The sequence below is a fragment of the Gorilla gorilla genome, chromosome 20 (genome assembly GCF_029281585.2).
Source record: "Gorilla gorilla gorilla isolate KB3781 chromosome 20, NHGRI_mGorGor1-v2.1_pri, whole genome shotgun sequence".
NCBI classification, from domain to species: Eukaryota; Metazoa; Chordata; class Mammalia; order Primates; family Hominidae; genus Gorilla; species Gorilla gorilla.
In genome coordinates this window covers 61,384,247-61,412,112 of record NC_073244.2, presented here as the reverse complement: position 1 = coordinate 61,412,112, position 27,866 = coordinate 61,384,247, and the positions used below count along the sequence as shown (strand labels likewise).

Here is a 27,866-nt window from a genome sequence, read left to right as displayed (position 1 = left end):
ATGTGGGCCAGTCTGTGAGGATGGGACTTCTCAGGGTTGCACTCGCTCCCTGCATCCTCCCCTCCTCACTTCGCGAAACACGCACAGGCCCCGTGTTCCTCCAAAAAGTTGTTTTTGTCTTTTTTAAATAATGTGAAAATGCCACGCGAACGTTTGAACCAGAGGCCCCTCCAGGGGCTGGGCTGGGGAGGGAAAGGGGAGACGCGAAATGGGGGGTCCGGGTCCCCGAAGCCTGCGGCCCCTGTCTTGGGCCAGGAGTGGGTGAGGAGAGACCTCCGCTGTGTCAAGGGGCTCCAGGCCCAAAAGAGTTCAGTTCAGTTCCGAGAAAGGCGGCTCTCTATGGAGGGGCGGGGGGGGATTCCTGCCTCATTTGGCTCCGAGGGGGTCAGGGGGGTCAGGGGAGCCATCTGGGGGGCTGGGGGGCGGGGGACCGGGGCCTCCCGTTTGGCACATGGTGGGGGAGTGGGAGGGGGAGGGCCCAGCCTCGGGGGCCTCCCCGGAGGCGGTGTCTGTGGTGGTGGCAGTGGCGCCGTCATCCACAGAGGATTCCATTCTCAACCCCTCTTCTGAGGGTGCAGGGGGGTCGGGTCTTCGGGGAATCAATTCTCCACGGGGCCTGAGGATGGACAGAGGAGACAGAGAAATGAAATTACTAGGAGGACAGCCTCATGGCTTCTAGGTCACTCAGCGGAAAAGCAAAGCCCTCACCCACTGTGGCCCAAAAGATCTGCTCTGTTCCCTCTCTGTCCTCACCTACCCCTCTTCTCCCCTCTGCTCCAGCCACTGGGCCTCCTGCTGTTCCTCCAGTGCTCCCAGCACGGTCCGACCCCGGGGTCTTTGCACATGCTGTTCCCGTTGCCTGGAACATTCTTCCTACGTGACTCAGGCCCCACCTGCAACGTCCCCTCCACAGAGTCCTTCCCCAACCATACTGAATCAAGCAGTCACCCCTGCACGCTCATCTTTCTCACTCATTTCCCTCTGACTGCTTTGTATCTGTCACTCTGGGATGACCCTGTCCTTGGTTTTGTTGTTGTTGCTGCTTTATTTTGAGACGGAGTCTTGCTCTGTTGCCCAGGCTGGAGTGCAGTGGCGCGATCTCGGCTCACTGCAAACTCTGCCTCCTGGGTTCACGCCATTCTCCTGCCTCAGCTTCCCGAGTAGCTGGGACTACAGGCGCCCACCACTACGCCCGGCTAATTTTTTGTAGTTTTAGTAGAGACGGGTTTTTACTGTGTTAGCCAGGATGGTCTCAATCTCCCAACCTCGTGATCCACCCACCTCAGCCTCCCAAAGTGCTAGGATTACAGGCGTGAGCCACTGAGCCCAGCCGACCCTGTCCTTGTTTGGTTTTTTTGGGGGTTTTGCTTGTTTGTTTTGAGATGGAGTCTCACTCTGTTGCCCAGGCTGGCATGCAGTGGCGCAATCTTGACTCGCTGAAACCTCCACCTCCCGGATTCAAGCAATTCTCCTGCCTCAGCTTCCTGAGTAGCTGGGATTGCAGGTGCCTGCCACCACACCCGGCTAATTTTTTTTTTTTTTTTTTTAAGACAGAGTCTTACTCTGTCGCCCAGGCTGGAGTGCAGTGGCACGATCTTGGCTCACTGCAACCTCCACCTCCCAGGTTCAAGCAATTCTCCTGCCTCAGCCTCCCAAGTAGCTGAGATTACAGAGGTGTGCCACCACACCCAGCTAATTTTTGTATTTTTAGGAGAGATGGGGTTTCACCATATTGGCCAAACTGGTCTCGAACTCCTGACCTTGTGATCCACCTGCCTCGGCCTCCCAAAGTACTGGGATTACAAGCGTGAGCCACGCCCCCAGCCCACCTGGCTAATTTTTGTATTTTTCATACAGACAGGGTTTCACCATGTTGGCCAGGCTGGTCTCGAACTCCTGACCTCAAATGATCCGCCCGCCTTGGTCTCACAAAGTGCTGGAATTACAGGTGTGAGCCACCGTGCCTGGCCTACCCTGTCCTTGTGGAAAAGCTTCCTGTCTGCTTGTTCCTATAAAATGTAAGCTCAATGGTGACAGGGGCTGCGGTCACTGCTGTGTCCCCAGCATCCCGTCTGGCACAAAGCACACCTTTTCCCTGTGGAAAGAGCTCTCCCCAGGAACTCCGACCAAACTTTCCTGTGACTCTAGCTCTGACTTCCCTGGGCGAGCAGAATGAAAGCCCCATCCATTGTACAGACCAGAAAGCTAAGGTCCGGGAGGTGCAGGCTCTCGTCGGGGGCCTCATATCAGGCTCCCTCATGCTCCACCCTGTACTTCGTACCTGGGAGGCCTGGGTCAAGTCACTGCCCTCACTCCCAGTCCCTGAGCTTCAGTTTCGCTCTTTTAATGGGAAGCATGACCTTCATGCTTCATGGAGACTTTGGGGTATGTGGCATCTCTTGGTACCCAGTAAATGTTTGCTAAGTGGACAGAGCCACATTGAGCAGGGCAGAGGAGAGGACCCGCCTCAGGCCCCCACACCATGGTCTTGGGAGCCAGACAGGCTCAGCAGCTCGCAGCCCACGCTGCCGCAGGAATATTTGTCAACTGAGCGAAGGGATTTGGGGTTTGGCACAATTGCACCCTCCGTCTCCTCTCCTGGTGATTAAAGGTGAAGCCATTCTCGCTTGCCGGCCCTGCCAGCTCAGCCCTGACTCACCACTTGGCAGTGTCCCCATACCCTGGAATGCACCCCCACCCTGTCCTCACAGAGGCCCTGCGATGATGGCCTAAGGGAGGAAGTGACATTCAGAGTGAAGCCTGAGGATGCAGCCAAGTAAAGGAAGAGTCAGCCCCCAGCCCTGTCCCACCTGCCCTTGACTCTCTGCCCTGTCCAACCTCTCCATTCCCACGGCCCTGGCTCACTATCCTCTCCTCAGCCTTTCCCCAGCCTCCCAGCTCCTACTCTTGCCCTTCTGCCCCCAAGAGACCCCAGAGCAGTCTTCCTACACCCAACATTGACTTCCCTCCCTTGCTTATAGTCCTCCATGGCTCCCTAGCACCCCCAGGACAAAGTCCCAGCTCCTCAGTGCACCCCCTGCCATCTCTCCTCAGCCCTCCATGCACTCTAAGTAACCCTCAACCACACCAGTGTCCTTCTGTTCCTTGAGCGGGCCAAGCTCTCTCCTGCCTCAGGCCCTGTGTGCAAGCTGTCCCCTCTGCCAGCACGCCATCCCCTTCCCCTTCACCTAGTTAATGACAACCAACCCTTCCAGTTCCCAGTTAAATTACACTTTTTTTTTTTTTTTTTTTTTTTTTTGAGATGGAGTTTTGCTCTTGTTGCCCAGGCTGGAGTGCAATGGCTTGATCTCGGCTCACCGCAACCTCCACCTCCCAGGTTCAAGCGATTCTCCTGCCTCAGCCTCCCAAGTAGCTGGGATTACAGGCATGCGCCACCATACCCAACTAATTTTGTACTTTTAGTAGAGACAGGGTTTCTCCATGTTGGTCAGGCTGGTCTTGAACTCCTGACCTCAGGTGATCTGCCTGCCTTGGCCTCCCAAAGTGCTGGGCTTACAGGCGTAAGCCACTGTGCCTGGCCTTAAATGACACTTCTAAGGGGAAAACAAAGCCCTTTCCTCTTGTCATCTGCTTTCTCTGCAAGCCTGAGTTTGCAGTTATTCATGTGTCATAGCAGTGTGTGGTCAGCGTCTGCGGGGGGGGCCGGGCAGGCTCACCCGTCTTGCTCCACATTGAATCCCCTGTGCCCAGCATGGCGCCTGCATGCAGAAGATGATCAGAAAACATTGACTTAATTAAGTGCAGTAATAGCTAATAATAATAATAATAGCTAATGGGGGCCGGGCACGGTGGCTCATGCCTATAATCCCAGCTGGGAGGCCAAGGCGGGCAGATCGCCTGAGGTCTGGAGTTCAAGACCAGCCTATCCAACATGGTGAAACCCCGTCTCTACTAAAAATACAAAAGTTAGCCAGGTGTGGTGGTGGGTGCCTGTAATTCCAGCTACTCAGGAGGCTGAGGCAGGAGAATCACTTGAACCCGGGTGGTGGAGGTTGCAATGAGCCGAGATCACACCATTGCACTTCGGCTTGGGCGACGAGCAAAACTCCGTCTCAAAAATACTAACTAACTAAATAATAATAATAGCTAATGGTTAGAGACTGCTGCTGCACGAACAGGCTCTGTGCTGCATACACGGGAGGATTAAGCCATTTAATTCCCTCAGCAATCTCATGAGTTAGATCCTGTTATCATTCCCACTCTACAGATGAGGGAACTGAAGCACAGAGAGGGAAAGCGACTTGCCCCAGGTCACACAGCTAAGAAATGGCAGGGACAATATCTGGACTCAGGCAAGATTGGGGAAGTAGGAGTGAAACTCTCCAGTGGCGTCTTCTACCTTAGCTCTGATACCGGGGAGCACCACCGGTCCCGCCGAGCTGGGCACAAGCCCTGGGTCCTGGGGTGTTCCCTGGCTCGGCAGCAGAGGGCAGCAGAGAGCCGAGTCCCGTTCCAGTCCTGCGCTGGGACCTGCCCGTGTGCCCTCCTCTCCCAGAGAGTGGCCTTAGCATCGCTAAAAGTTGGAAACTAGGGGCGGCATGACCCCTCTCCCAAGGTGGCCACGAGGATTAGCGATATGGCGCATGTGAAACGCCAGGAAAGAAACCTGACCAATGTTCACTACTGGAGAGGGCACAGACTCAGAGGCCGCGCAACTGTGGGTTTGAATCCCAGCTCCTCACTTCTCTCCGTGCCTCAGTGTTCTCTTTTGTAAAACTGGGACCAGACTGGCCAGGCCTGGTGGCTCACGCCTGTAATCCCAGCACTTTGGGAGGCCGAGGTGGCTGGATCATTCCAGGTCAGGAGTTGGAGACCAGCCTGGCCAACATGGTGAAACCCTGTCTGTAGTAAAAATACAAAAAAAGTAGCTGGGTGTGGTGGTGCACTCCTCTGAACCCAGCTACTTGGGCGGCTGAGACACGAGAATCGTTTGAACCCAGGAGGTAGAGGTTGCACTGAGCTTAGATTCCACCACTCCCTCCAGCCTGGGCGACAGAGCGAGACTCCGTCACACACACACACACACACACACACACACACACACACACACACACACACACAAAATGAGGACGAGGCTAGAATCCACCCCATGGGATCGCAATGAACATTAAATGGGTTAAACTGTGGTGAGGCACTGCAGGGTCCACGCGAGAGCAGCGGTGCCGCTGTGACTGCTCTCTAACCCCCAGCTGTGTCCTCCCTGCTCTGGTTCACACCAACCGGCTTTGAGCACTCTGGGTTTCTCTCTCCTTGTCTGCCCCTGAGCACCGTGTTCCCCAAACGGAGGTGGGATCAGGATCCGGCAAGTGCCAGGCCGGAGTCTGAGCCCAGAGATGGGACAAAGATGGGCAAGAGTCGGGGGTGGGGGTAATCCCCACAGAAGGCAAAACTGAGGCTCGGGGGTTGGGGACGGCCGGCCTGCCTGCCTACGACCGTCTGATGGACGTCGCCTGGTCTGAGCTGGTTCCAGAGCTGGGTGGGGTGTCTGTTGACTGAGAGGGGAGAGAGAAGAGACTGGGAAGAGAGAGGCAGGGACATTGAAAGATGGTCACAAGAAGTTGGCAGTGGAACATAGGGGGACAGAGATGGGCAGAGGAGGGGGCAGGGCCGAGGATATGGTACCTGCGGGCCGGGCGTCGGGGGCCCGGGCGGGTGGCCCCGGGGTCTCCAGCGCAGGCGAGACGGAGAAGCGGGAGAAGCACAGCGGGGGGCCTGGAGGGGGGAGGAGGGGGAAATCCTCCGCCCACTCGAAACTGCCTCCTGTGGCAGAGGGAAAGACCGCGGTCAGGCTGCAGACACCTGCGGCACTCCCGCCCCCTGGTCCCGCCCCTCCCGACCAAGCTCCTCCCACCCCATAGACCCCCGCCCCATCCGCCCCATGGCTCCCGCCCCCTCCCGCCCCATAGGGCCCGTCCTCACCAAAGCCGCTGTCGTTGCTGGGAAACCCATCTCCGGGGGTGGCGGGGTGGGGAGGCGTCGGGGGCGCTGGAGGCGTTGACGGGTCCGTGTCCCCCTCGGGGGGGGCCTGGACGCTCAGCTCGTTGGTTGGCGTCTCCTGTGAAGGCAGATTAGGGGGAAGCCAGAGGGGACAAACCTTCACGTCCCATTTACCGCATCCCCCAAAAGCAACAAAACTGGCTAATATTTCTGGGGCTCTAGGAATCCCAATTTGTAATCACTGACTCGCACGCTCTGGAGAGGTGGCTGGAGCCCCTAATCTGGCTTCGAAGCCTTGGGCCAGCCTTAACCTCAACCTGGCCCGAGGCTCCTTATCTGACAGCGGAGCCCCGCGCACAGCTAAGTAGCCCAACGCAGGGATTCTCTCCTGGCTCATTAACGTGAGGCCTCCACCGGATCCCCTAACCCAAAGCGATCTCCATAAGCCCCACCCCGTCCACGTCAGTCCCACCCACCTCTGAGATCTTGACCTGCTCCAGTGGCCCTCCCAACCCCTGCCCCATCCTGAGCGCATGCCGTGCTGGATGCAGTGACCCTGCCCCTGAGCCCTCCCTCAGAAGTAGACCTGCTCCCGCCCTCCAAGTCCCACCCCTCTGAAAACATTTCAGTGGCCCAGGCCCCAGTTCTTGGCCTTGTTTCCATTCCTTTCATAATCTCAGCCCAGGCGGGCGCCCCAGGTTCATCCAGACAAGGTCCCAGTTCCTCAGCACCACTCGCCCTCCCTTTTTCTCTTCAACACCATATCCTGTGTTTTTGTTTTAGACAGAGTCTCACTGTCGCCCAGGCTGGAGAGCAGTGTTGTGATCATGGCTCAATGCAGCCTCAACCTCCTGGGCTCAAGTGATCCTCCCACCTGAGCCTCCCGAGTAACTGGGACTACAGATGCGCACCACCACACCAAGATAATTTTTTTCTTTTTAAGAGACGAGGTCTCGCCATTTTGGCTAGGCTGGTCTCGAACTCTTGACCTCAAGTGATCCTCCCGCCTCGGCCTCCCAAAGTGCTGGGATTACAGGCGTGAGCCACCCGGGACAGGCCTAACTCAACACAATCCTCAACCCATCTCTCTAAAGACCCGTCCCAGTCGTTAGGTTCGCTCATCCCTGACCTCACCCCAAAATACCTTAAGACTGCCTGCTCCATCTCTGAAGCCCACCTGCAGCCTAGCCATGGCCCTTCCCTAGTGGGTAAGATCAGCTCCAACCCGAACCAGCCTACAGACACTAGAACTCTAGTCAACAAACCATGCCCAAACTCTCACTAGGCCCCTTCACCATCTAGGCCTCTTCTCCACACTTCCTCCCTAGCCTCTCCAGGATCCCATACTTGACTACCCAGTACCCCCTCTTTCCTTCCAGACCCATCTTCTCTCTCCAGGCCTCTCCTCGCCCTCTAGACCACGCCCCCGTCACAAGCCCTGCCCTCACCCTAGGTCCCACCCCAGCTCTAGGCTCGGCCCGTCCTCCTGGCCCTGCCCCATTGCCAGGCCCTGCCCTCACACTGAAAGCCTCCTCCCATCTTCCTAGTCCCGCCCCATTTCCCTGACCAGTCTCTCCCCAGACCCCGCCTTCACCCCTCAGGCCCTTCCCGCGCCCTGCTCGATCCGCCCCACCCTAGGCTCCGCCCCCATTCCAGCCTTGGACTTTCTCCAGGCCTCCTCTTGCCGCGGCACAGGCCTGGCCTCCCTCAGGCCCCGATCCAGACTCTGTCCCGATCCTAGGCGCGGTCTCCTTCCAGGCCCCGCCCCCGCTCTAGGCTCAGCCTGCCTCCAAACCCTGCTGTAGACCCCGCCCCACCCTAAGCTCAGCCTTCGTCTAGGCCCCGCCCCAGGCCCTGCACCTCTAGGCTCGACCTCCCTCCAGGCCCCGCCCTGGGCCCCGCCCCCAGCCCGCCCTCTCCCTGGGCCCCGCCCCACTCTAGCTCTGCCCCGCCCCAGGCCCAGCCCCACTCTAGATTGGGTCTCCCCTTAGGTCCCGCCCCAATTCAGCTTGCCCTCCCTCCAGGCACCGCATCACTCCAGCTCGGCCTCCCTTCAGGCGCCGCCCCACTCTAACTCGGCCTCCCTCCAGGCCCCGCCCCACCCTAGCTCGGCCTCCCTTCAGGCCCCGCCCCACCCTAGCTCGGCCCCGCCCCACTCCAGCTCCGCCTCCCTCCAGTCCCCGCCCAACTCTAAGCTCGGCCTCCCCCCAGGCCCCGCCCCGCTGTAGGCTCCGGCTCCCTCCAGGCCGCGACCCCGCAACCGCGCCCTCTCGGGTTCCGCACCTGGTCGAAGAGGTAGACGGTCACGTCCCCGTGGAAGGAGACCATCTTGCGCTTCCTCTCCAGCTCGCTGTCCTCTGGCTCGTCGGCCCCGCGCGGAGACTTGAGCAGCCCCCGCAGCGGGCGGGCCGCGTCCGCGTCGGCGCTGCTCACCACGACGGGCACCGGGGCTGCTCGCGCCCTCCCGGGGCCCCGCGGCCCCGCCGCCGCGCCCGGCGCCGCCGCCTCCTCGTCCTCCTCCTCGTCCTCGTCCTCGTCCTCCCCGTCCTCCTCCGCCGGCCCCGGCGCCCCCGCCCCGCCGGCCTCCCCGCCAGCCGCCCCGGCGTCCGCGCCCTCCCACGGGGGTCGCCGCGGGCCCGGCCCCGGGAATGGCGTGAGCGTGAGCGGCGGCAGCGCCAGCGAGAGCCGGGAGAGCCTGGCTGCGAGGGGAGAGACCTGGTGAGCCCCTGTCCCGGTGAAACTGAGGCAGGCCCTCCCACCTAGCTGTGTGGCCTCAGATAAGCCCCCCCGCACAATCTGGGCCTCAGCACCCACTTTGTGAACGGAAGGGCTGCACCGGGGCCTTTCTCCAGGCAGGGTGGGAAAGGTCCTCTCCAGTGCTCAACCTCCCCAGAGCTCCCCAGTGCCAACGGCTTTAAGCCCCAACTTCCCACAGCCCACCAGGCCCTCATGCCCTGGCCTACCTGATTTCTCTGGCCTCTGTCCCCACCTCCTCTGGCCTGACCTCCATCTAGCCACATGGGCCACCCCACCATTCCTCCCACCGAATAGCTGGGACTACAGGCGCATGCGCCACCATGCCCGGCTAATTTTTTGTATTTTTAGTAGAGACGGGGTTTCACCATGTTGGCCAGGCTGGTCTCGAACTCCTGACCTCAGGCGATCCTCCCACTTCGGCCTCCCAAAGTGCTGGGATTACAGGTGTGAGCCACCGCACCCAGCCTAGAGGGGGTTTTTCTGGAGTTATGAGTACCCAGATAAAGGTCAGGTTGACAACCTTTAAAAATTAGGAAGGCTTCCTGGAAAGGGGAAATTTGGGGTCCTGAAGGATGAGTAGTTCACTTGGAAAAAAGCGGGCCATTCTCTGCCTCTTTTCACCCCCCAATCCTAATCCAACCCAGATCCTCTGACGCATCTTAGCTGCTCATCTCCCAACATTTTCATGCGGCCTGGGCTGTTTCCTGATACAGCTGTTCACAAACTCCCTACGACAATCTCAAGGAAGTGACAGTGTTCGAACACCACAGGCTATGAGGAAGAAACGTCCTCTGTCCAGCCCACTTCCTGACCCTTGCCCACTGAGCCACAGGCTCCTCTATGGAGATGATAACTGTTTCCTCAAGTGTGGCTGTGAGGTTGCCAATATAAAACAGGACCCAGCCACTTATAACTTTCATACCCGTATTTAAAGAAATTGCGCCTCCCAGAGATTCTGCTGGAACTGTATTTCCTATGTCCACATCTAAACAAGGGCTATTTATTTTTACCCTTCATTTATCTTAAAGAGTTTTCTCTGTGGCAAAATACTTCCTGCATTCCTACCAAAACTTAATTTTCAGAAAGGCATATCTGTGCCTTCCAGCTCACTAGTCCTATGGTGGTGGAGTTGTCAGGGCAAGATCTGAAGCTCCCTGGGTCCCAGCCTTGGGCAGCTCAGGGCCTCGAACACAGGAGGTCTGGCACACTGGATAGATGCCTTAGCTTACTGGAAAGTTGTTGTTTGTTTGTTTTTGTTTGTTTTGTTTTTTTTTTGGAGACAGAGTCTTGCTCTGTCACCCAGGCTGGAGTGCAGTGACGTGATCTCGGCTCACTGCAATCTCTGACTCCCAGGATCAAGTGATTCTTGTGCCTCAGCCTCCCAAGTAGCTGGGACTACAGGTGCATGCCACCACGCTGGCTAATTTTTTCTTTCTTTTTTTTTTTTGAGACAGAGTCTCGCTTTATCGCCCAGGCTGGAGTGCAGTGGCACAATCTCGGCTCGGTGCAAACTCTGCCTCCTGGCTTCAAGCGATTCTCCTGCCTCAGCCTCCCGAGTAGCTGGGATTATAGGCGCCTACCACAAAGCCTGGCTAATTTTTGTATTTTTAATAGAGACAGGGTTTCGCCATGTTGTCCAGGCTGGTCTTGAACTCCTGATCTCAGGTGATCCGCCCACCTTGGCCTCCCAAAGTGCTGGGATTACAGGCATGAGCCACCCACCGTGCCCGGCCCATGCCTGGCTAACTTTTGTATTTTTAGTAGAGATGGGGTTTCGCCATGTTGGCCAGGCTGGTCTCAAACTCCTGACCTCAAGTGATCCTCCTGCCTCAGCCTCCCAAAGTGCTGGGATCACAGGCATGAGCCACTGAGCCCAGCCAGCTTATTAAGTTTAAATCAGCACACACTGGCAGCCTGGGGCCCTTGAGCCATCCACAGACAGGCTTCCTTTGAATTGGCTGCAACCACAAAAACAAAAGAAAGAAAAACCAGAGCTCTAGTTTAAAAGGGAAAAGTAGCAGATTCGCCAACACCAGGTGCACATTCCTGAGAAGTGGCTGCCCCTTCTACACAGGGCATTTTCTTCTGAAGCCCCACTCTGCCTCCCTAGCTGCTTCATCCATTTCCCTATGTCGTCTGGCCCCTGTGGGCATGAGTTTGAGACCCCTGGTCTAAGTGAGTTGCAATAATAAAAGCAGGTGCTTACTGAATCCCTTGCTCTGATTAAGTGCCTTGGATGTCCTAATTCATTTAACCTTCACAGCAACCCTATGACGTAGGTTCTATCCCTGCCATCCGTTTTTGGCAGATGGGTAAACTGAGGCACCGTGCAGCAAGGACATTTGCCCAAGGCCGAAGAGCTAGAGAGGGGGCCGAGCCAGGATGTGAGCCCAGGTGGTGCAGGCTTCAGGACCTGCATTCATCACTGCCAGCCCGACCCGACATCTTTACCCACACTCACCCTCCGCACGCCTCGGAAACAGCCGGACCTCAGCCCTGACTGTGCCCCGCAGCCTCCTCACCTTTGATCTGCTCGCTGTTCCCCTGAGGGGGTCCCAAGTCCAAGAATAGTCGTGGCATCTCGGGGCCCTTCCTCTCGGGCTTGGGGGGGTCCCCGTCTCCGCTGGGTGCCGTGTCTCCGCCGGCCCTGCTGTCTGGGGCCCCGGGCTCTCCCTCGGGGGCCACCTCCGGCCTGGCTCTCGGGGGCGCTGGCTCCAGCCTCCTCGGCTGTGCCTCCGGTGGCGGTGGCAGCGGTGGCGGCGGTGGCTGCGGCCTCGTGTTGTCTACCCATCCGGCCTTTGCGTCCACGCCGCTTCCGGGGCCGCCGCCGGGGGCCGTCCCCGTGCCCACTGGGGCTCGGCCCCCACTCCCGAGGTCCAGCCTCCCAGCCCCTGGGGCTCTCGGCGCCCCCCCAGTCTCGGGGGCTCTCCTCTCGGTCCCGGGTTCCAGCGTCCCGTTCTTGGGGGCTGGGCCAAGGGGGCCAGGGGCTGTCTCCCCGCCGTTCCGGGAGGAGACCACTGCGCTGGGTGCAGGGGCTCTCTCCAGAGAGGTCTCTGGGGCTGGCTCCCCGATCGTGGGGGCTGGACCCCAACTCTCGGGCGTCTTCTCCCAGGGCCCTGGGGCTCTCCAAGGCCCAGTCTCTGGTGGCCTCTCCGTGTTCCTGGGGAATCTCAGGCCCCCATTCTCTGACACCTTGTCCTCGCTCTTTGGGGGTGTCAGGCCCCCATTCACCAGCACCTTCTCCCCGGCCTCTGGGGACCTCAGCTCCCCATTCTCCAGCGCTTTCTCCTCCCTCCTTGGGGGTGTCAGCTCCCCATTCTCCAGCACTTTCTCTTCTCTCTCGGGGGACCCCAGGGCCCCATTCTCCGCCGCCTTCTCCTCGATGCCCGGGGCTCTCTGGTCCCCGTTCTCCAGCACTGTCACCCCGTTCACTGGGAGGCTCAGGCTTGGGGCTTGTTTCCCGTTGCCCAGGGCTGTCGGGTCCCTGTTCAGGCCCGGGACTTTCTCTCTGTTCCCGGGGCCTCTCCCCGCCTTCCTGGGTCCTGTCTCCCGGGCTGTCGCCCCCTTCTCCCCCAGGAGGTTCCTTGTCACATCCTCCCGCAGGGACATCAGCAGCTGTTCCGTGCTCACTTGAACCACGAAGGTCGGCTTCTCCCGGGGCCCCGGGAGTGGGAGCGGACCCGGGTCTGGAGGTGGCCGGGGCGCTCCTGGGTCGGGTGGCTCGGGGGGAGCCCGCGGCCGAGGGACCCCTTCCTCTTCGGCCGCCCCCCCACCTGGGAAGGCTCCCTCTGGGGAAAAAGGGGTCTCGGTCTCGTAGCCGCTGTCCCCCGGCTTGGGGCCCGGCGACGAGAGGCCTGAACCGGGACTGGCCACGGCCGAAGGGGGGTCGGGGGACGCGGCCGGGTCCGCGGGGGCCCGAGGAGGTGGCGGCGGGGGGGGGGGAGCGGGAGGTGGCCCCCGCCCGGGGTACTGGGGCGCCGCCGCCCCCATGAGGGGGTCCAGAAACTCGGGGGGGGCCGAGGCGGGGGGGGCCATGGGCAAGTCGGCCAGGGAGCCCCGCTCTGCCCGCAGCGAGGAGTCGTCCTCGGGGGGGTGGGGGCAGCCAAGAGCAGGGTGGCCTCCCCAGCCTGCTACGGCGTCCCCCCGCTCCAGTGGCAGGCAGGAGCAAGCCCCCTCGCGGCTGCACAGGGGACAGGGTAGGGGACCCCGGCGGCTCGGGCCACCTCCAAGGCTGCTGCTGTCTTCCCCTGGGGAGCTGCCCTCCTCCTCCTCCTCTTCTTCTTCCACCCACGGGGCGGTCCCCCGCTCCCCCAGGACCTCGGCAGGGTCTCCCGCCAGGGTCTCCCCGGCGCCCCGGCCCTCGGGGTCCCAGCCGCTCAGCAGGAAGCTGCCTGACGCTGAGGACTGGGCTGGGAAGGGCCGGGGCGCAGGGAAGAGGGGGGAGGCCCAGGTCTCGGACACCAGCTGGGGGACCTCGGAGGGGGCCTGGGGGGCCTGAGGAGCGGGCACTCCTGGGTCCAGGGGGTCCCAGTCGTTGGGGAAGAGGGGCTCAGGAGGGGAGCCGTGCTCCTCCAAGCGGATGTAGTACTCGCTGCTCACGGAGGGACTGCGGGCGCTGATGACAGGCAGCACGCTGGGCGTGGACAGCGCCTCGTAGAAAGGGTTGGAGGGGTTGGCGTGGGGGGCCGGGGGGGCCGACGCCGGCTGCCAGGCAGGTGCCCCCCCACCCCGGCCGGCCCCACGCCGGGCCTTCTCCCACAGGCACTCGAGGTTGAGGCCGCGGCTACTCTCGGTGACCGTGAGCACATCGTCGGGGTCGGCTCCAGGGAAGCCATCCAGTAGGGGGAACGGTGAGGAGAGGGTCCCCGGGCGGGGCGCACTGTGTGCAGGGGGCCAGGGCCAGGGGAAGGGACCGTCTCGGGGTGGGGGTGGCGGCGGTGGGGGCCGGGGAGGCCGCTCGGAGAGCAAGTAGGTGAGCTGCAATTGGAGATCAGAGGCTGAAGGGCGCTGGGCAGGTGGCCGCCAGCAGGACTGAAGAATGTCATACCTAGGGAGAGGTGGGGCAGAGTGAGCAGGGCAGAGACCCAGGGAGGGGAAAGAGACCCAGGGAGGGGACAGACAACCAGAGAGAGGGGGACAGAGACCCAGAGGGGAACAGAGACCCAGAGAGAGGGGGACAGAGACCCAGAGAGAGGGGGACAGAGACCCAGAGACAGAGGGACAGAGACCCAGAGACAGAGGGACAGAGATCCAGGTGTGGTGGCTCACGCCTCTAATCCCAGCACTTTGGGAGGCTGAGGCCGGTGGATCACCTGAGGTCAGGAGTTCAAGACCAGCCTGGCTAACATGGTGAAACCCCGTTTCTACTAAAAATACAAAAAATTAGCCTAGTGTGGTGACACCTGCCTGTAATCCCAGCTACCTGGGAGGCTGAGGCAGGAGAACCGCTTGAACCCGGGAGGCAGAGGTTGCAGTGAGCCAAGATCGTGCCATCGCACTCCAGCCTGGGCAACAAAAGCAAAACTCTGTCAAAAAAAAAAAAAAAAAAGAGAGAGAGAGAGAGGGACAGAGACCCAGAGAGAGAGGGACAGAGACCTAGAGAGAGAGGGAAACATAGACCCAAGAAGTGGGGCAGAGATCCAGGGAGAAGAGGGGACAGCAGAGGGTAGAGATTCAGAGGAGGTAACTGGGCTGGGGAGCTGGGTATTGAGACCCAAAGAAGCAGGGGTGGGGGGAAGATGCCCATAGAGAGAGGCTGACAGGGACCTGGAGGCAGAGGGGACACAGCAGCAGATGGGAACGGCTGGTGAGGATAGTGGTGACCCCGTTTGCGCTGTGAGCTCTGGAATCAGACAGGTAAGAAGCAGGGACCTCTTAGGGTGAAGTGGGTTCAAATCACAGCTCTGCCATCCCCTGCCTGTGTCCCCCTGCAAGTAGCAGATGCTGGCAGAAAGGGTGGGGACAGCCCCTCTTCACTCTTGAGGGGTATGGAGGGCAAACGGGATGTGGGTGATGTGGGAAACGAGGGGGGGTGCTGGGACCATCCTGGGTGGGGTGTGGCAGGCCAGGAGCCCCGGGTGGGCTAGCCCTCACCAGTAGTCCGCGTAAGGCAGCTTGAGCCTCGGCCGGGCCAGCTTCACATGCTGCTGGCGGACCACGAAGGCGAGGACCTCCTCGTCTGACAGGTGGCGGTAGGGCTGGGCCCCAAACTCAAACAGCTCCCACAGGGTCACCCCCAGGGACCTGCAGAGAGCAGAGAGAGGTCAGAGCCCAGCCCTGACCCACCCGGGCCTCATCTTCCCCATCTGTAGAACCGGTGGCATCTAGTAACCCTTCCACCTTCCTGGCCTGCCTCGGCCCCCGCGGCCCGTGGTCCTCACCAGATGTTGCTCTCGCGGCTCTGGTCCACCACCATGAAGGTCCCGTGGAGCTCCCCGAGGAGCTCGGGCGCCGCCCAGCGAAGTGGGATCCACAGGCGCTCTGGGGTCAGGTAGTAGTCCTCCTGAGGGAACCAGGGCGGTGTCAGGCGGGTCAGGGCACCCCACAGCCAACACCCCGACGGAAGGAAGCCCTACCTTGTAGTTGCTGTGGGCCAGCCCGTAGTCTCCGATGCGCACGGTCAGGTCAGAGGTCAGCAGGCAGTTGCGCAGGGCCAGGTCGCTGCGGGAAGAACGCGAGGAGGTGAGCGCATGGGCAGCCCTCCAGCCTCGCCCTGACCCCGCCCTTTCACACTGACTCCACCCCTCCCATGACCCTGCCCCGCCACACTGACTCTGCCCCTTCCCTCTGATCTGTCTCTCCCCTCTGACTGCTTTCACTCTCCCCTGCTGTCTTGTCTTCTCCCCACCCCTGGTTCCTCCAAGTCTCCTCTCCTTTTCCTCTGCACTGGCTCCTCCTCTTATTCATCTGACCCTTCTGGCTTCTCCTGCTTCTCTGTTGTCTCCTCCCTCTCCTCTCCCGGCCACCTCTCCTCATCACGTGACCCTGCTTCCCCCTCACCTGGCTCCTTCCGTTCCTCTCCTGGCCCCTCCTCCTCTCCTGACTCCTCCCCCTCCCCTGCCCCCTCTCCTGGCTCCTCCTCCCTCTCCTGGCTCCTCCTTCTCTCCTGGACCCTCCCCTATCCTGGCTCCTCCTCCTCCTCTCCTGGCCCCTCCCCTCCCCTGGCTCCGCCTCCCCCTCTCCTGGCTCCTCCTCCCCCTCTCCTGGCTCCTCCCCTTATCCTGGTTCTTCCTCCTCCTCCCCTGACTCCTCCCCCTCCCCTGGTTCCTCCTCCTCCTCTCCTGACCCCTTCTCCTCTCCTGGCCCTTCCCCTCATCACCTGACCCTGCCTCCCCCTCACTTGGTTCCTCTCATTCCCCTCCTGGTCCCGCCTCCTCTCCTGGCCCCTCCTCCTCCATACCCTCCTCGGTTCGTCCCTATTTTGTGTCAGCCAGTCATGGGTCCGCCCCCCCTTTAGCCCCTCCCTTGAGGCCTCACCTCCTTCCCCCTTCCCCTTAGTAGCTCCTCCCGCGGCTCTCCGGCCCGCCCACCTGTGCACGTAGTTGTGGGAATGCAGGTGCGCCAGCCCGCGGGCGATCTCCAGGCCCATCCTCTGCAGCGTCCGCAGGTCTCGAGGGGGTAGCTCAGGGGACAGGCCCTCGGGGGGCCGCTGGGCTCGGAGGTAACGCTTCAGGTCCCCCTGGGAGGGAGGAAAAGAAGGTCAGCACCACCAGCCGCTCAGGTCTCCAGCCAGTCGGCCCGGAGGCTGGAATGGCTTCTGCTGTCACTGGGTAGCCCCTCTGAGCCTTAGTTTCCTCTGCTGCTTGCAGCAGGTAATAACACAGCGCATCTTGCCTGCTTGTTCAGGGCAGCCCCCAGGACAGGCAGCACTCATGAAATGTTAGAGCATGCCACACATCATCTACGATGATGATGATGATGACAACGAAGCCCAGGGGCACCAGGTTTGGCCCCGGCCTTGTCCAACTGCCCCCTCTGCCCTTCCGCAACCCCCCAAGACCCTCACCAGTTGACAGAACTCCATAATCAGCAGAAACGGCAGCGTCTCCACGCACAGTCCCAGGCACTGGAGGACATTGGGGTGCTGCAGGCTCCTGTGGAGTGATGAGACGGCTGAGTTGGGAAGGCAGCCCCTTCCTCTTCATCCTGCCCCAACCCCCAGCAGAACCAAACTGCTGCCTCCACCCTTTTTTGTTGTTTTTGTTTGTTTTGAGACGGAGTCTTGCTCTGTCGCCCAGGCGGGAGTCCTGCCTCAGCCTCCTGAGTAGCCAGGATTACAGGCATGCGCCACCACGCCTGGCTAATTTTTGTATTTTTAGTAAAGATGGGGTTTCACCATGTTGGCCAGGCTGGTCTCGAACTCCTGACCTCAAGTGATCCACCCTCCTCAGGCTCCCAAAGTGCTGGGATTACAGGCGTGAGCCACCGCGCCCCGCCCACTCTACCTTTTTGATCTCAGTTTCCTCACCTCGGAGTCTCTCTCCTCGACCACACCCCACTCTTTCCCCAGGTCCCCATCTCTGGATGGCCCTCACTGGCCTGCTCCTGGGGGAGCAGGTCCCCAGGGACCCCTTTACCTCTCCTTCCTCCTCACACCTCACCTCCACCTTCATTCCTGCCCCAGGCTCTTCTCAGTCTTCTCCTCCTCGTCCCCACAGCCTCCTCCCAGCCTCCCTGGCTCTAGTCTCTCCCCTTCCCTTTGCCTCACCTGCTTTTCACCACACACAGCCCTCTGTCGATCCCCAGCACCCCAGAATAGAGCGCCGGCTCTTTGATTCCTCCTGCTCCTTCGGCTGGCCCAGGAGTCAGCTTTATCCCATGTGGGTTTTCCCAAACCTGCAGGCCCTTGCTTAGGCCCGGGCCTTTGCACCTACAGTTTTCTCTCTCTCTCTCTCTCTCTCTCTCTTTTTTTTCCTTCCTTGCTTCCTCCCTCCCTCCCTTCCTTCCTTCCTCCCTCCCTCCCTCCCTCCTTCCCTCCCTTCCTTCCTTCCTTCCTTCCTCCCTCCCTCCCTTTCTTCCTTCCTTTTTGAGACGGAGTTTCATTCTTATCACTCAGGCTGGAGTGCAATGGAGTGATCTCAGCTCACTGCAACCTCCACCTCCCGGGTTCAAGCGATTCTCCTGCCTCAGCCTCCCGAGTAGCTAGGATTACAGATGCCTGCCACCAAGCCCGGCTAATTTTTGTATTTTTAGTAGAGACAGGGTTTCACCATGTTGGCCAGGCTGGTCTCAAACTCCAGACCTCCAGTGATACGCCTGCCTCAGCCTCCCAAAGTGCTGGGATTACAGGCGTGAACCACCGCACCCTGCCTGCACCTACGGTTCTCTCTCTGCAGAATGCCCTCCTCTCATCAGAGTTCTCTTGGCCCCCCCGGGCCTCTGCCTCAACATCATCTCCCCGGGAAGCTTTGCTGCCCCCCCGCCCCCAGTGCCAGGTTGGATACCCTCCCCTTTACTCTCACGCTGTGGGAAAGAGTCAGACTCGGGGGTTTGAACCCTGACTCCCACTTTCCTAGGTGTGTCATCTCAGGCAAGCCACTTCGCTGCTCCCTGCCTCAGTTTTCCTCATCTGTAAAAATGGGACAGCGATAACAACTTCCTCTGAGGAATTACATGAGATCTGAGAGAAGCTGGTATGTGCTGAGATCCTAGCAATTACTGCTGTTTTAATGGCAACATATTGTTTGATTTTATTTTCACCCTGCATTCTTTTTTTTAAGACAGAGTCTTGCTCTTTCGCCCAGTCTGGAGTACAGTGGTGCAGTCTCGGCTCACTGCAACCTCCACCTTCCGGGTTCAAGTGATTCTCCTGCCTAAACTCCGAGTAGTTGGGATTATAGGTGCACACTACCACACTCGGCTCATTTTTGTATTTTTAGTAGATAATGGGTTTCACCATGTTGGCCAGGCTGCTCTTGAACTCCTGACCTCAAGTGATCCACCCACTTCGGCCTCCCAAAGTGCTGGGATTACAGGCATGAGCCACCGTGCCCAGGCTTCACCCTGCATTCTAAATGTATTTCCAGGGCTGCTCACTCTCCATGAGCTTCTTCCTGTCCTACATCCTTTGCACCTGCTGTTCCTTCTGCCTGGAATGTACTTCCCATGGTGCTTTGCATGGCTGACTTCTCCAAGTCAACCCGGCCTCCCTGATGGTCCTGTCCAAGGTGGCCCCTGTCTCTGTCACATACTGCCTCATTTTCTCATGGTATTTGTCATTCTCTGACAGTTTCTCTCTCTCTCTCTCTCTTTTTTTTTTTTTTTTTTTTTTTTTTATGAGACAGAGTCTTGCTCTGTCGCCCAGGCTGGAGTGCAGTGGTGCAATCTTGGCTCACTGCAGCCTCCATCTCCCGGGCTCAAGCAATTCTCCTGCCTCATCCTCCTGAGTAGCTGGGATTACAGGCATGTGCCACCATGCCTGGCTAATTTTTGTATTTTTATTAGAGACGGGATTTCACCATGTTGGCCAGGCTGGCCTTGAACTCCTGACCTCAGGTAATCCGCCTGCCTCGGCCTCTCAAAGTGCTGAGATTACAGGTGTGAGCCACCACGCCCAGCTGACAGTTTCTCTTTTTAAAATGCATTTCTGGCTTGGTCTGGTGGCTCTCACCTGAAATCTCAGCACTCTGGGAGGCCGAGGCAGGAGGATGGCTTGAACCTAGAAGTTTGAGACCAGCTGGAGCAGCGTAGTGAAACTCCATCTCTACAATTAAAAAAAATATATAGTCTGGGTGCAGTGGCTCATGCCTGTAATCCCTGCACTTTGGGAGGCCGAGATGGGTGGATCACCTGATGTCAGGAGTTCGAGACTAGCCTGGCCAACATAGTGAAACCCTGTCTTTACTAAAAATACAAAATAAGCTGGGCTTGGTGGCACATGCCTGTAATCCCAGCTACTTGGGAGGCTGAGGCAGGAGAATTGCTTGCACCCGGGAGGTGGAGGTTGCAGTGAGCTGAGGCCCCGCCATTGCACTCCAGCCTGGGCAACAAGAGTGAAACTCTGTCTCAAAAAAAAAAAAAAACCCTGTAATCCCAATACTTTGGGAGGCCAAGGTGGGTGAATCACCTGAGGTCAGGAGTTTGAGACCAGCCTGGCCAACATGGTGAAACCCCGTCTTTACTAAAAATACAAAAAATTAGCCAGATGTGGTGGTGGGCGCCTATAATCGCAGCTACTCTGGAGGCTGAGGCAGGAGAATCGCTTGAACCCGGGAGGCAGAGGTTGCAGAGAGTTGAGATTGCGCCACTGCACTCCAGCCTGACAACAGAGCAAGACTTCATCTGAAAAAAAAAAAAGATAAATAAATAAAAATAAAAGTTAGCCAGGCATGGTGGCTATGCAGGAGGCTGAAGGAGGAGGATCACTTGAGCCCAGGAGCTCAAGGCTGAAGTGAGCCTTGAAAAAAAAAAAAAAGTATTTATTTATCTATTGTGTGTCTTCTCCACTAGGGGGTGAGCTCTCCTAGGATGAGAATTTGGTGTGTCTTCCTGCCTGTGTCCTCGGTGCCTAGACTAGTAGATTCTCAATAAACACAGGCGGAGAGAAGGACTGGCTTGGAGGTCTGCAGGAGGATGAGAACATTTCAGGCTTGCAGCCCAGGGTCTGGCGAGGAGTAGGTGCACAGTAACTTACTAGTTATTTTCCTACTGGAGCCTGGCGGGAGGCAGAGCCACTTGTGTGCTGTGGGGCCACTGCCAGTACCCAGCCTTCTACTGCCAGTGTGTAACTGTGGCTCTGCTGTTTATGCTGTGTGTCCTCAGGAGAACAGGGTCTCTTGCTTCTGCTTGGTGGAAGAATCATGTAACAAAGTGTTGTTATTGTTGTTGTTTTCTCACACTGTCTCCCAGGCTGGAGTGCAGTGGTGTGATCTTGGCTCACTGTAACCTCTGCCTCTGGGGTTCAAACGATTCTCCTGCCTCAGCCTCCTGAGTAGCTGGGATTACAGGCGCCTGCCCACCACACCTGGCTAATGTTTGCATTTTTAGTAGAGATGGGGTTTCACCATGTTGGCCAGGCTGGTCTCGAACTCCTGACCTCATGAGCTGCCCACCTCAGTCTCCCAAAGTGCTGGGATTACTGGTGTGAGCCACCGTGCCTGGCCAATTTTTTTGTATTTTTGTAGAGATAGGGTTTCGCCCAGGCTGGTCTCCAAGTCCTGAGCTCAGGCAATCTGCCCGCCTTGGCCCCCCAAAGTGCTAGGATTACAGGCGGGAGCCCGATAAAGTGTTCATAAAGCTCCTGCCATGTGTGGGGCTTCAACAGTGGCTGGAGTTCCCAGCATGAGAGACTTGGGGTGGCTGGTGTAGAAGGAAGCCAGGATTCACTGCACACCCACGAATCTGGCCAAGGCCAGCCACTCTGCTGTCAAATCCTCCCAGCAACCTGCTAGGCAGGATGATGATCCCCATTTGATCCAGATGGAACAGAGGTGAAGCGACTTGCCTAGGGTCACACAGCTGGTAATGATGGGAACATTGGGATTTGATCTCAGGTCTGTGGCTCGCTCAGCAAACGTCTACTGAGAGCCAGCAGCACTTGTGCTCGGGTAACGAGACGGACCCTGAGCTGCTGCTAGTAGAGACCTGCACTGTCCAACAGAGCTTTGCGAAGGTGGGAATGTTCTGGACCAGCCCTGCCTACCAGGGGAGCCACTGGCCACAGGTGGCTATTGAGCACTTGAAATATGATGAGGGTGGCTGAGGAAATGTGTTTTTAATTTGATTGCATTTTAATTAGCTTACATTTTATTTATTTATTTATATAATAGAGACAGGGTCTCGCTCTGTTGCCCAGGTGGGAGTGCAGTGGTGCAGTCATAGCTCACTGCATCCTCCAATTTCTGGCCTCAAGTGATCCTCCCACCTTGGCCTCCCAAAGTGCCGGGACTACACGAGTATACCACCGTGCCCATCTTAGCTTAAATGTAATAGGCATACGTGGCCAGTGTTTGCTGGCACAGGTTTAGGGAGAGACAGGCAATAAGCAAGTAAGCAGATGATATAGTGACAACCTGGGGTATGGGTTATGAAGAAAACACATGCCATGACGGGGTGAAGCACCCCAGGACCCTCTTTGGAAGGAGGGGAGGAGTAAGGGAAGATGTCTCTGAGCTGAGGCCTGAGGAAGGGAAGGGGCCCCATCCACACCTGGGGATGAGCAAGAAGTGATATTCTAGAGAGGATATAGCAAGGTCCGATGCACTGCGGCAGGGAATTGGCTTCCGTGGGCAGGGTCAGTGAAGAGGCCAGGCTGGGGTGAGGGGGACATTGGAAGGAAGGGGACAGTGTCAGACTGCGCAGGGCCTGTGGGCTGTCAGGAGGAGCAGATGTGTCCTGTAGGCAGTAGGGAGCCATGGGAGGTTTTGGAGCGAGGGAGTGCCAAAACCCAATGTGTTTCTCAGGGTAAAGCCCACCTTTACAACTGTTCTGATAAGGGGTCTCTGCGAACACACCCTTTCCAAAACAGGGAACTCACTACCTCACAAGGAATTGATCTGGCAAATGGATACCTAGACCCCATCCTAGAAGCACTGAGAGTGGAGTAGAGAGCAAGCAGGGCAGGGATGGAGCTCCACAGTGGCCTGCTCGGGCATCTGCTCAGGGACCTAGTCTGTGGCCTGGGGAAGGGAAGTACCGGCTGGTACCCAACACTGGACATGGGAATCTCACATCCTCTCAGCTGCCCCCTTCATGAGGACACTAGGGCTTCCTGGACTGACTTTCCAGATGAAGATCCGGAGGTTCAGAGGGGAGAGGAGCAGGCCTCTAGCTCAGCTTCTGTGCTCCCGCCTCCTCCACCATCCTGCCTCTCACTTCCCACCCTTAGCTCGGTCCAGAGGAAGAAGCTGAGGTTCAGGGAGGGAAGTTCTCCTGCCAGAGCTGCACAACCGGAAGAGGTAGATTCCAGGTGTGACCCCATACAGCACTCCTTCCACTCCTGAATGTCACCTCAACAAGGCACACACCCACTGAGACACCCTCAGTACCTGTACGGCTGTGCTTCCGAGATGAACTTGCGTTGCTCCAGGGGCCCCGCGCTGGCTCGGAGCTCCTTCACCACCACCTGGGCGGGGGTGTAGTCGGAGAAAATCTCTCCCAGGATCACCTGGTCAAGGGGCACCCAGGAGTCAGCGAGTGCCATTTCCCCAGCCCCGTCCCCTGGGACCAGCTCCACTCCACCACACAGCTCCCAACCCCCGGCTCCTTCCCAGCTTCTCCCTCCACATCCCACCACCCTTGACCCCCACCAGACATGGGGTGAGACACTCACGGGCCCAGAATCCGATGGACGCAGGGACGGATGGAAGGATGGACAGACGGACGGACGCGTGGAGAGCCGGGTGGCGCGGCGGAGTGGTCAATGGAGTGAGGAGGGAGGCGCTGACTGACAGATGTCGGGGATGGGGCGGGTGGGAGCCGGTGAGAGGTGGACGGAGGGGGGATGGGAGGCTGAGGGGGCATGGGGAGGAGGCGAGGGACAGATGAGAAGTGGTGAGAGCAGGGGTGTGGACACAGAACAGGAGGACAGCTCGGGATCCATGGAGCCCTGCCTCCCCTCCCCAGCCCACTCACCTTCCCAAACCAGCCACTCCCAATCTCCTGCAGGTAGCTCAGGTGCTGCCGGCTAAGGCCCAGGGGGGTGGTCATGTCTGGGGAGGGCAAGAGGGGAAAGCCCTGAGTCTCTCCCCCTTCCTGAGTGCTACCAACACACCCCAGGTCAGTGGGGACTGGGTCAGAGCAGACATCACTCTCTTTTCATTGGCTGCCACCCACATTCCATGTCAGAATCTCAGCTTCCTCATTGGCGGCTCACAAGGCTCCAGCATCCAATCAGTCCTTCCTTTTGGCATCCCAAGCTCCTATGATGTGATTTCAGCCTCCCATTGGCTGCCTCTGAGACTGTGCTCTATGCTAATCTCACCACCGCTTGCCCCTTAAGAATCCCCAAATCTGGTTTTGGATTAAGCAATGGCTTCCACCAAGATGATCTTTGTCTGCCTCCCCGTAGGCTGCTTCCAAGATTCCAGCGCTCCCACCTATGCCTTTCCCATTGGCTGCCGCTGGTCTCAACCGCCCCAGCCCCTGAAGGAACACACTCAACATCTTCTGGCCTTTCCCGGGACACCATAGGATTCTGGTCATGGCGTGGGGCAGTACCTGAGTGTGAAGGCTGCGGGGCAGGCATTGGCAGGGAGACCTCAGCCAGCGGGAGAATGTAGACATCAGGCAGCGACTGTGAGGAGGAGGTCTCCTCCGCAGGGGGAGTGTACTCCCCGGAGCAGTCCTCCCCTTCAGGGTTCTCAAACTCCTGGGGCCGGGAGAGGAGAAGAGGGGTGGGAGAACGCAGGGCTGAGAGACACGCCATCGTCTTTCTCTTAAGTTTGTCTCCCCTTCATTTTTGTAACTGTCTCCCAGTCCCAGCCCAATTTCAATCCCCCATTTCCCCATCCCAAGGCTCCAGATCTTGCCATAGCTTCAAGCTGGAAGGTGCTCTCGGATTTACTGCCCCCTTCTCCCCACCAACCACCTGTGTAGGGGGTAAAGGCCTTGCTGGAGTCTTCCTCCCCAAGTTGAATCCCCTCATGCACCTCACCTTGAAGCCGACATCGCCCCGTTTGCAGCACAGACAGGTGAGGAGGAGGAAGATGAAGGCCAGCAGGCCGGAGCAGGAAATGAGGACCACAGCGTAGGGAGGAGCCAGAGGAGCCCGGCCCAGGGCGAATCCATCTGTGGGCACAGGGCTGGGCTGGGGTCCCAGCTTCAAGTCCCTGGATACCGGAATCATGCCCCCTCCCGTCCCGGCACGTCGTGGACTACAACTCCCATGATGCTCTGCGACCAGGGTCCCTTGGCAGAGGTGCAGAGTGGCCCAAGGCATTGTGGGAGTTGTAGTTTGGGGCCTTCCCAAGTGGTTGGATTGGGGGTGGGGTCTCTCTTCTCGTCCCAAACTGGGACCCCCCCACCCACCCCACCCCATCCCCTCACCCCAGGCTTGGATGAATTCCAATGAGGGTTGAAGGAAAGAGGAGTGATAGTGAAGTCTGGAGCTTGCAGAATTTAAAATACGCTCCCGTGGACAGCCTCATTACCCCTCGTTGGGGAGGAGGACTAGCTCTCAGCTGCAGGCTGGGAGAAGATTCTTGCCCCATGCTGGAACCCCCCAGTTTGTGGGGTTGAGATCTGTCTCTTTTAGGGACGCTTGGCGCACACCGATGTCCTCTATCCCCAGCCCAAGACCCAGAGAAGGGAACTCCGCAAGCCCTGGGTCTCTCCAGAAGCCAGAGACAGCCTCCCGTGTTGTGTCCCCCTTAGAAATAGTATTCCTGTCCTCTGCCCCCAATTCTCCCAGAGGCCCTGTCCTTCCCCGGCTTCCTGCACACACCAGCACAAACACATGCGAGCACGCATACACACATGTTGCCCAAACGGAGCCCCCTCCCCACCCAGCCCCCAGCCTCCCTCCCACAGGCCCTGCTGACAGAGGCACCGTCCCCGCCGCTCCGGGCCCGGCTGGGCTGCGGGAAGACGCGCACCAGGTGACGGGGCAGGACCCGCAGACAGACCCCTGGGCAGACAGCGAGGCCGCCGCGGGGGTGGGGGCAACCGGACAGACTGATGGCCCGACAGACTCACCGGGGTGGGCCGGGGACGCCAGGCAGCCGGAGGCGGAGACGGCCGCAAGGAGGATGAGGGCGCCGGGGGCAGGCATCTTGTCGAGGATGGCAGGGAGGTGGAGGTGGTGGCGGCTGGGGAGGAGGGGGGGGCGGGCCCTCAGCCCCCAGCCATGGGGACCCGCGCGACCCTGGCCTCCTCCCGGCCCAGGAGAGGGGCAGGAGACGCAGGACAGGGGGAGGGAGGGGCTGCTTGCTGGCTCAGGTACCCCCCTCCCCCTCTTTGAAGGGACAGACGGATGAAGGGATGGAGAGGCGGACAGAGGAGAGATGCTGGGGAGCCGGGGTTGCTGGGGTGGGGGGGAGAGGGTAGGATGGGGGGGGCGAGAAAGAGGGCCCCGCCCCCGAGGGCAGCCAGGATTGGGGGAGCAGAGAGCCTGTCACAGGAAGGGTGGGAGGAGGGAGGATGGAGCGTCGTCATGGCAACTGGCTCCCCCGTAGCATTGGCTGCCAGGAGGGAGGGGAGGAAATGGGAGGGGGAGGGACAGACAGGGACGGGCACACACTTGCAGCGGGGGTGGGGGGGCAGGGCCCACGGGTGCCTGGCCCGGACACCGCTGTGACATGCCACCAGCATGGACACATGTGCTACACGCTAAGATGCAGATGTCAGGCACGCGCAGCCCACACACAGCTGACATACGTCGCAGGGACCCTCATAGACAAGCGCATCACATACAAAGGTGGACAGCCATCAGCAGACGGGGACACGTACACGTCACACACAAAGACGCAGGGACCGCACTGGAAACGCACAGGCAGGCCAGCTTCCAGCACAGATGCACCCGGCCACGCAGGAACGTCAAAGCATCACAAAGACCCACACATGCCCCAGACAAAGTAAAGCCCCAGATCCACAGACGCACATGCCACAGACAAAGATCCCCACGGACACCACTGTGACATGCTGACACTCATAGTCACAGCCACGCAGACAGTCCGTAGACAAATGGGCAACAAAGAATACCCACAGACACAAGTATCACATACATGCACGTCACACAGACATGCACAGACAGCAATTGCACAGACACACGCAGACACACACATCACATGAACTAACATAGACACGGACACAGCAGCTACACAGAGACAGGCACATCACATACATGAGTACACAGAAACATAATACATGCATGTATATGGACACGTAACATGCATCACTCACACGGACACAAGCTTCACTCACATGGATACACACGGACACACTACATACACATGCATACGGGCACACACAACTCATACATACAGGGCTACATAAATCACATGCAAAAATACACATAAATACACCACACACTGATACATACAGACACATATAACATGCACATATACACAGTCACACATACATAAGCACAGACATAGGCACACAGATCAAATACACAGACACACAGAGTTGCACACATCACATACCTAAACAGACATGGACACACACATCACAAATACACACACCTTTCACACGAGGTTACAAAGACACAGAACCCCACCACAGTCACACATCACATACATAAACACGCACTGGCACACATAACACATACAAAGAGTCACACACCCACAACACAGACACAGACACGCGCACAGACACACGGGTCGCAAATACCCACGTTTCCCGTGCGGTTACGCAGACATTACACAACCACAGCACTTGCCTCATACAAAAGATACATGATCATAGTTTATTTAATGTATTTATTCTTATGAGTATTTAGTCTGTGCCAGGTATCGTCCGCAGCGTTTTACACGTACAGAATTACCTCTCAATCCTCACAACCGCCCTCTGAGACAGGTATTTTTTAATCATGCCCATTGTACAGATGAGGCAACTGAGGCACAGCGCGGGGTAGTCACCTGCCCCAAGGCACACAAGCCGGGGAGTGGCAAAGCTGGGACTGGAACCCGGTCCATCGGGGACACCGACACATCAGACAAGGACACACATACATCACGTGCCAGGCCGCCGCCGTCTCGGGGTCACATCCCACCCTCCAGCGCCCCGAGCTGCAGACACACCCGGAAGCGCGGACTCCCACCCTGGGCGCGGACCTCTCCATCGTCCGTGAGCACCTGCGAGGCGTTCCCCTGGGTGAGGCTGGGCCGGAGCTGCGCACCCAAGACGCAGCCTCAGCAACACTCGGCGCAGGCGACCCAGCCCCCAACCCCAACCCCCAGCAGGGGCCCAGGGCTTTCCACCAAAACGCGCAGCCGTGGCGCACACTGGCCGGGCAGTGCACACTCCCCGCAGAGCGCAGCCGTCCTCATCGGGGGGCTCAGGGGAAGGGGCTGCCCTCGGGGTGTCTCATTGGAGAAACTGAGGCAGGTTCATCGCGGGAGGGAGGGGGCGCACGGCCTGGGCTGCAGGGTGGAGGGGATGCAATCGGGGGGCGGGATGTGAGAAAAGACGCAATTCGCTGCCCGGGTGGCTGAAGGGCACAGAACCTGGCGGAAGCAGAGGCTTATGGGAGGTGTAGTCCTGGCCTTGAGACT

At 58.9% G+C, this 27,866-nt stretch overlaps 1 protein-coding gene across 4 annotated transcripts; it reads right to left on the bottom strand.

The window, feature by feature from the left end:
• Positions 1–95: 95 nt before the first annotated feature.
• Positions 96–27,785, bottom strand: LMTK3 (lemur tyrosine kinase 3). Of its 4 annotated transcripts, none has more exons than XM_063701556.1 (16): positions 27,393–27,782; positions 25,348–25,460; positions 24,308–24,441; positions 23,872–24,022; positions 23,287–23,363; positions 22,701–22,819; positions 16,721–16,808; positions 16,245–16,393; positions 15,291–15,375; positions 15,096–15,217; positions 14,809–14,958; positions 11,238–13,762; positions 8,242–8,657; positions 5,941–6,076; positions 5,644–5,781; positions 96–616 (listed from the first exon to the last, which is right to left on the bottom strand). In XM_063701556.1, the coding sequence occupies exons 1-16, from the start codon at positions 27,431–27,433 to the stop codon at positions 600–602; spliced, it is 4,461 nt and encodes a 1,486-aa protein (XP_063557626.1). In that variant the 5' UTR covers positions 27,434–27,782; the 3' UTR covers positions 96–599. The 4 variants fall into 4 exon arrangements, with proteins under 4 accessions (XP_063557626.1, XP_055226062.1, XP_055226059.1 ...); XM_055370084.2 differs by lacking the exon at positions 96–616 and adding an exon at positions 3,939–5,535 and having other exon boundaries at positions 27,393–27,785; XM_055370085.2 differs by lacking the exon at positions 96–616 and adding an exon at positions 3,939–5,535 and having other exon boundaries at positions 27,426–27,785.
• Between the last annotated feature and the right edge of the window lie 81 nt (positions 27,786–27,866).

What these genes read in the sequence shown, in the direction of transcription:
- LMTK3 (XM_055370084.2), bottom strand. Translation starts at nt 27,433, where the DNA reads ATGGAGAGGTCCGCGCCCAGGGTGGGAGTCCGCGCTTCCGG. An exon ending in GTGGGAGTCCGCGCTTCCGG is followed by an intron (nt 25,461 to 27,392) that starts GTGTGTCTGCAG and finishes CCTCCTCCCCAG; the next exon opens with CCGCCACCACCTCCACCTCC. An exon ending in CTGCCTTACGCGGACTACTG is followed by an intron (nt 13,763 to 14,808) that starts GTGAGGGCTAGC and finishes ACCTCTCCCTAG; the next exon opens with GTATGACATTCTTCAGTCCT.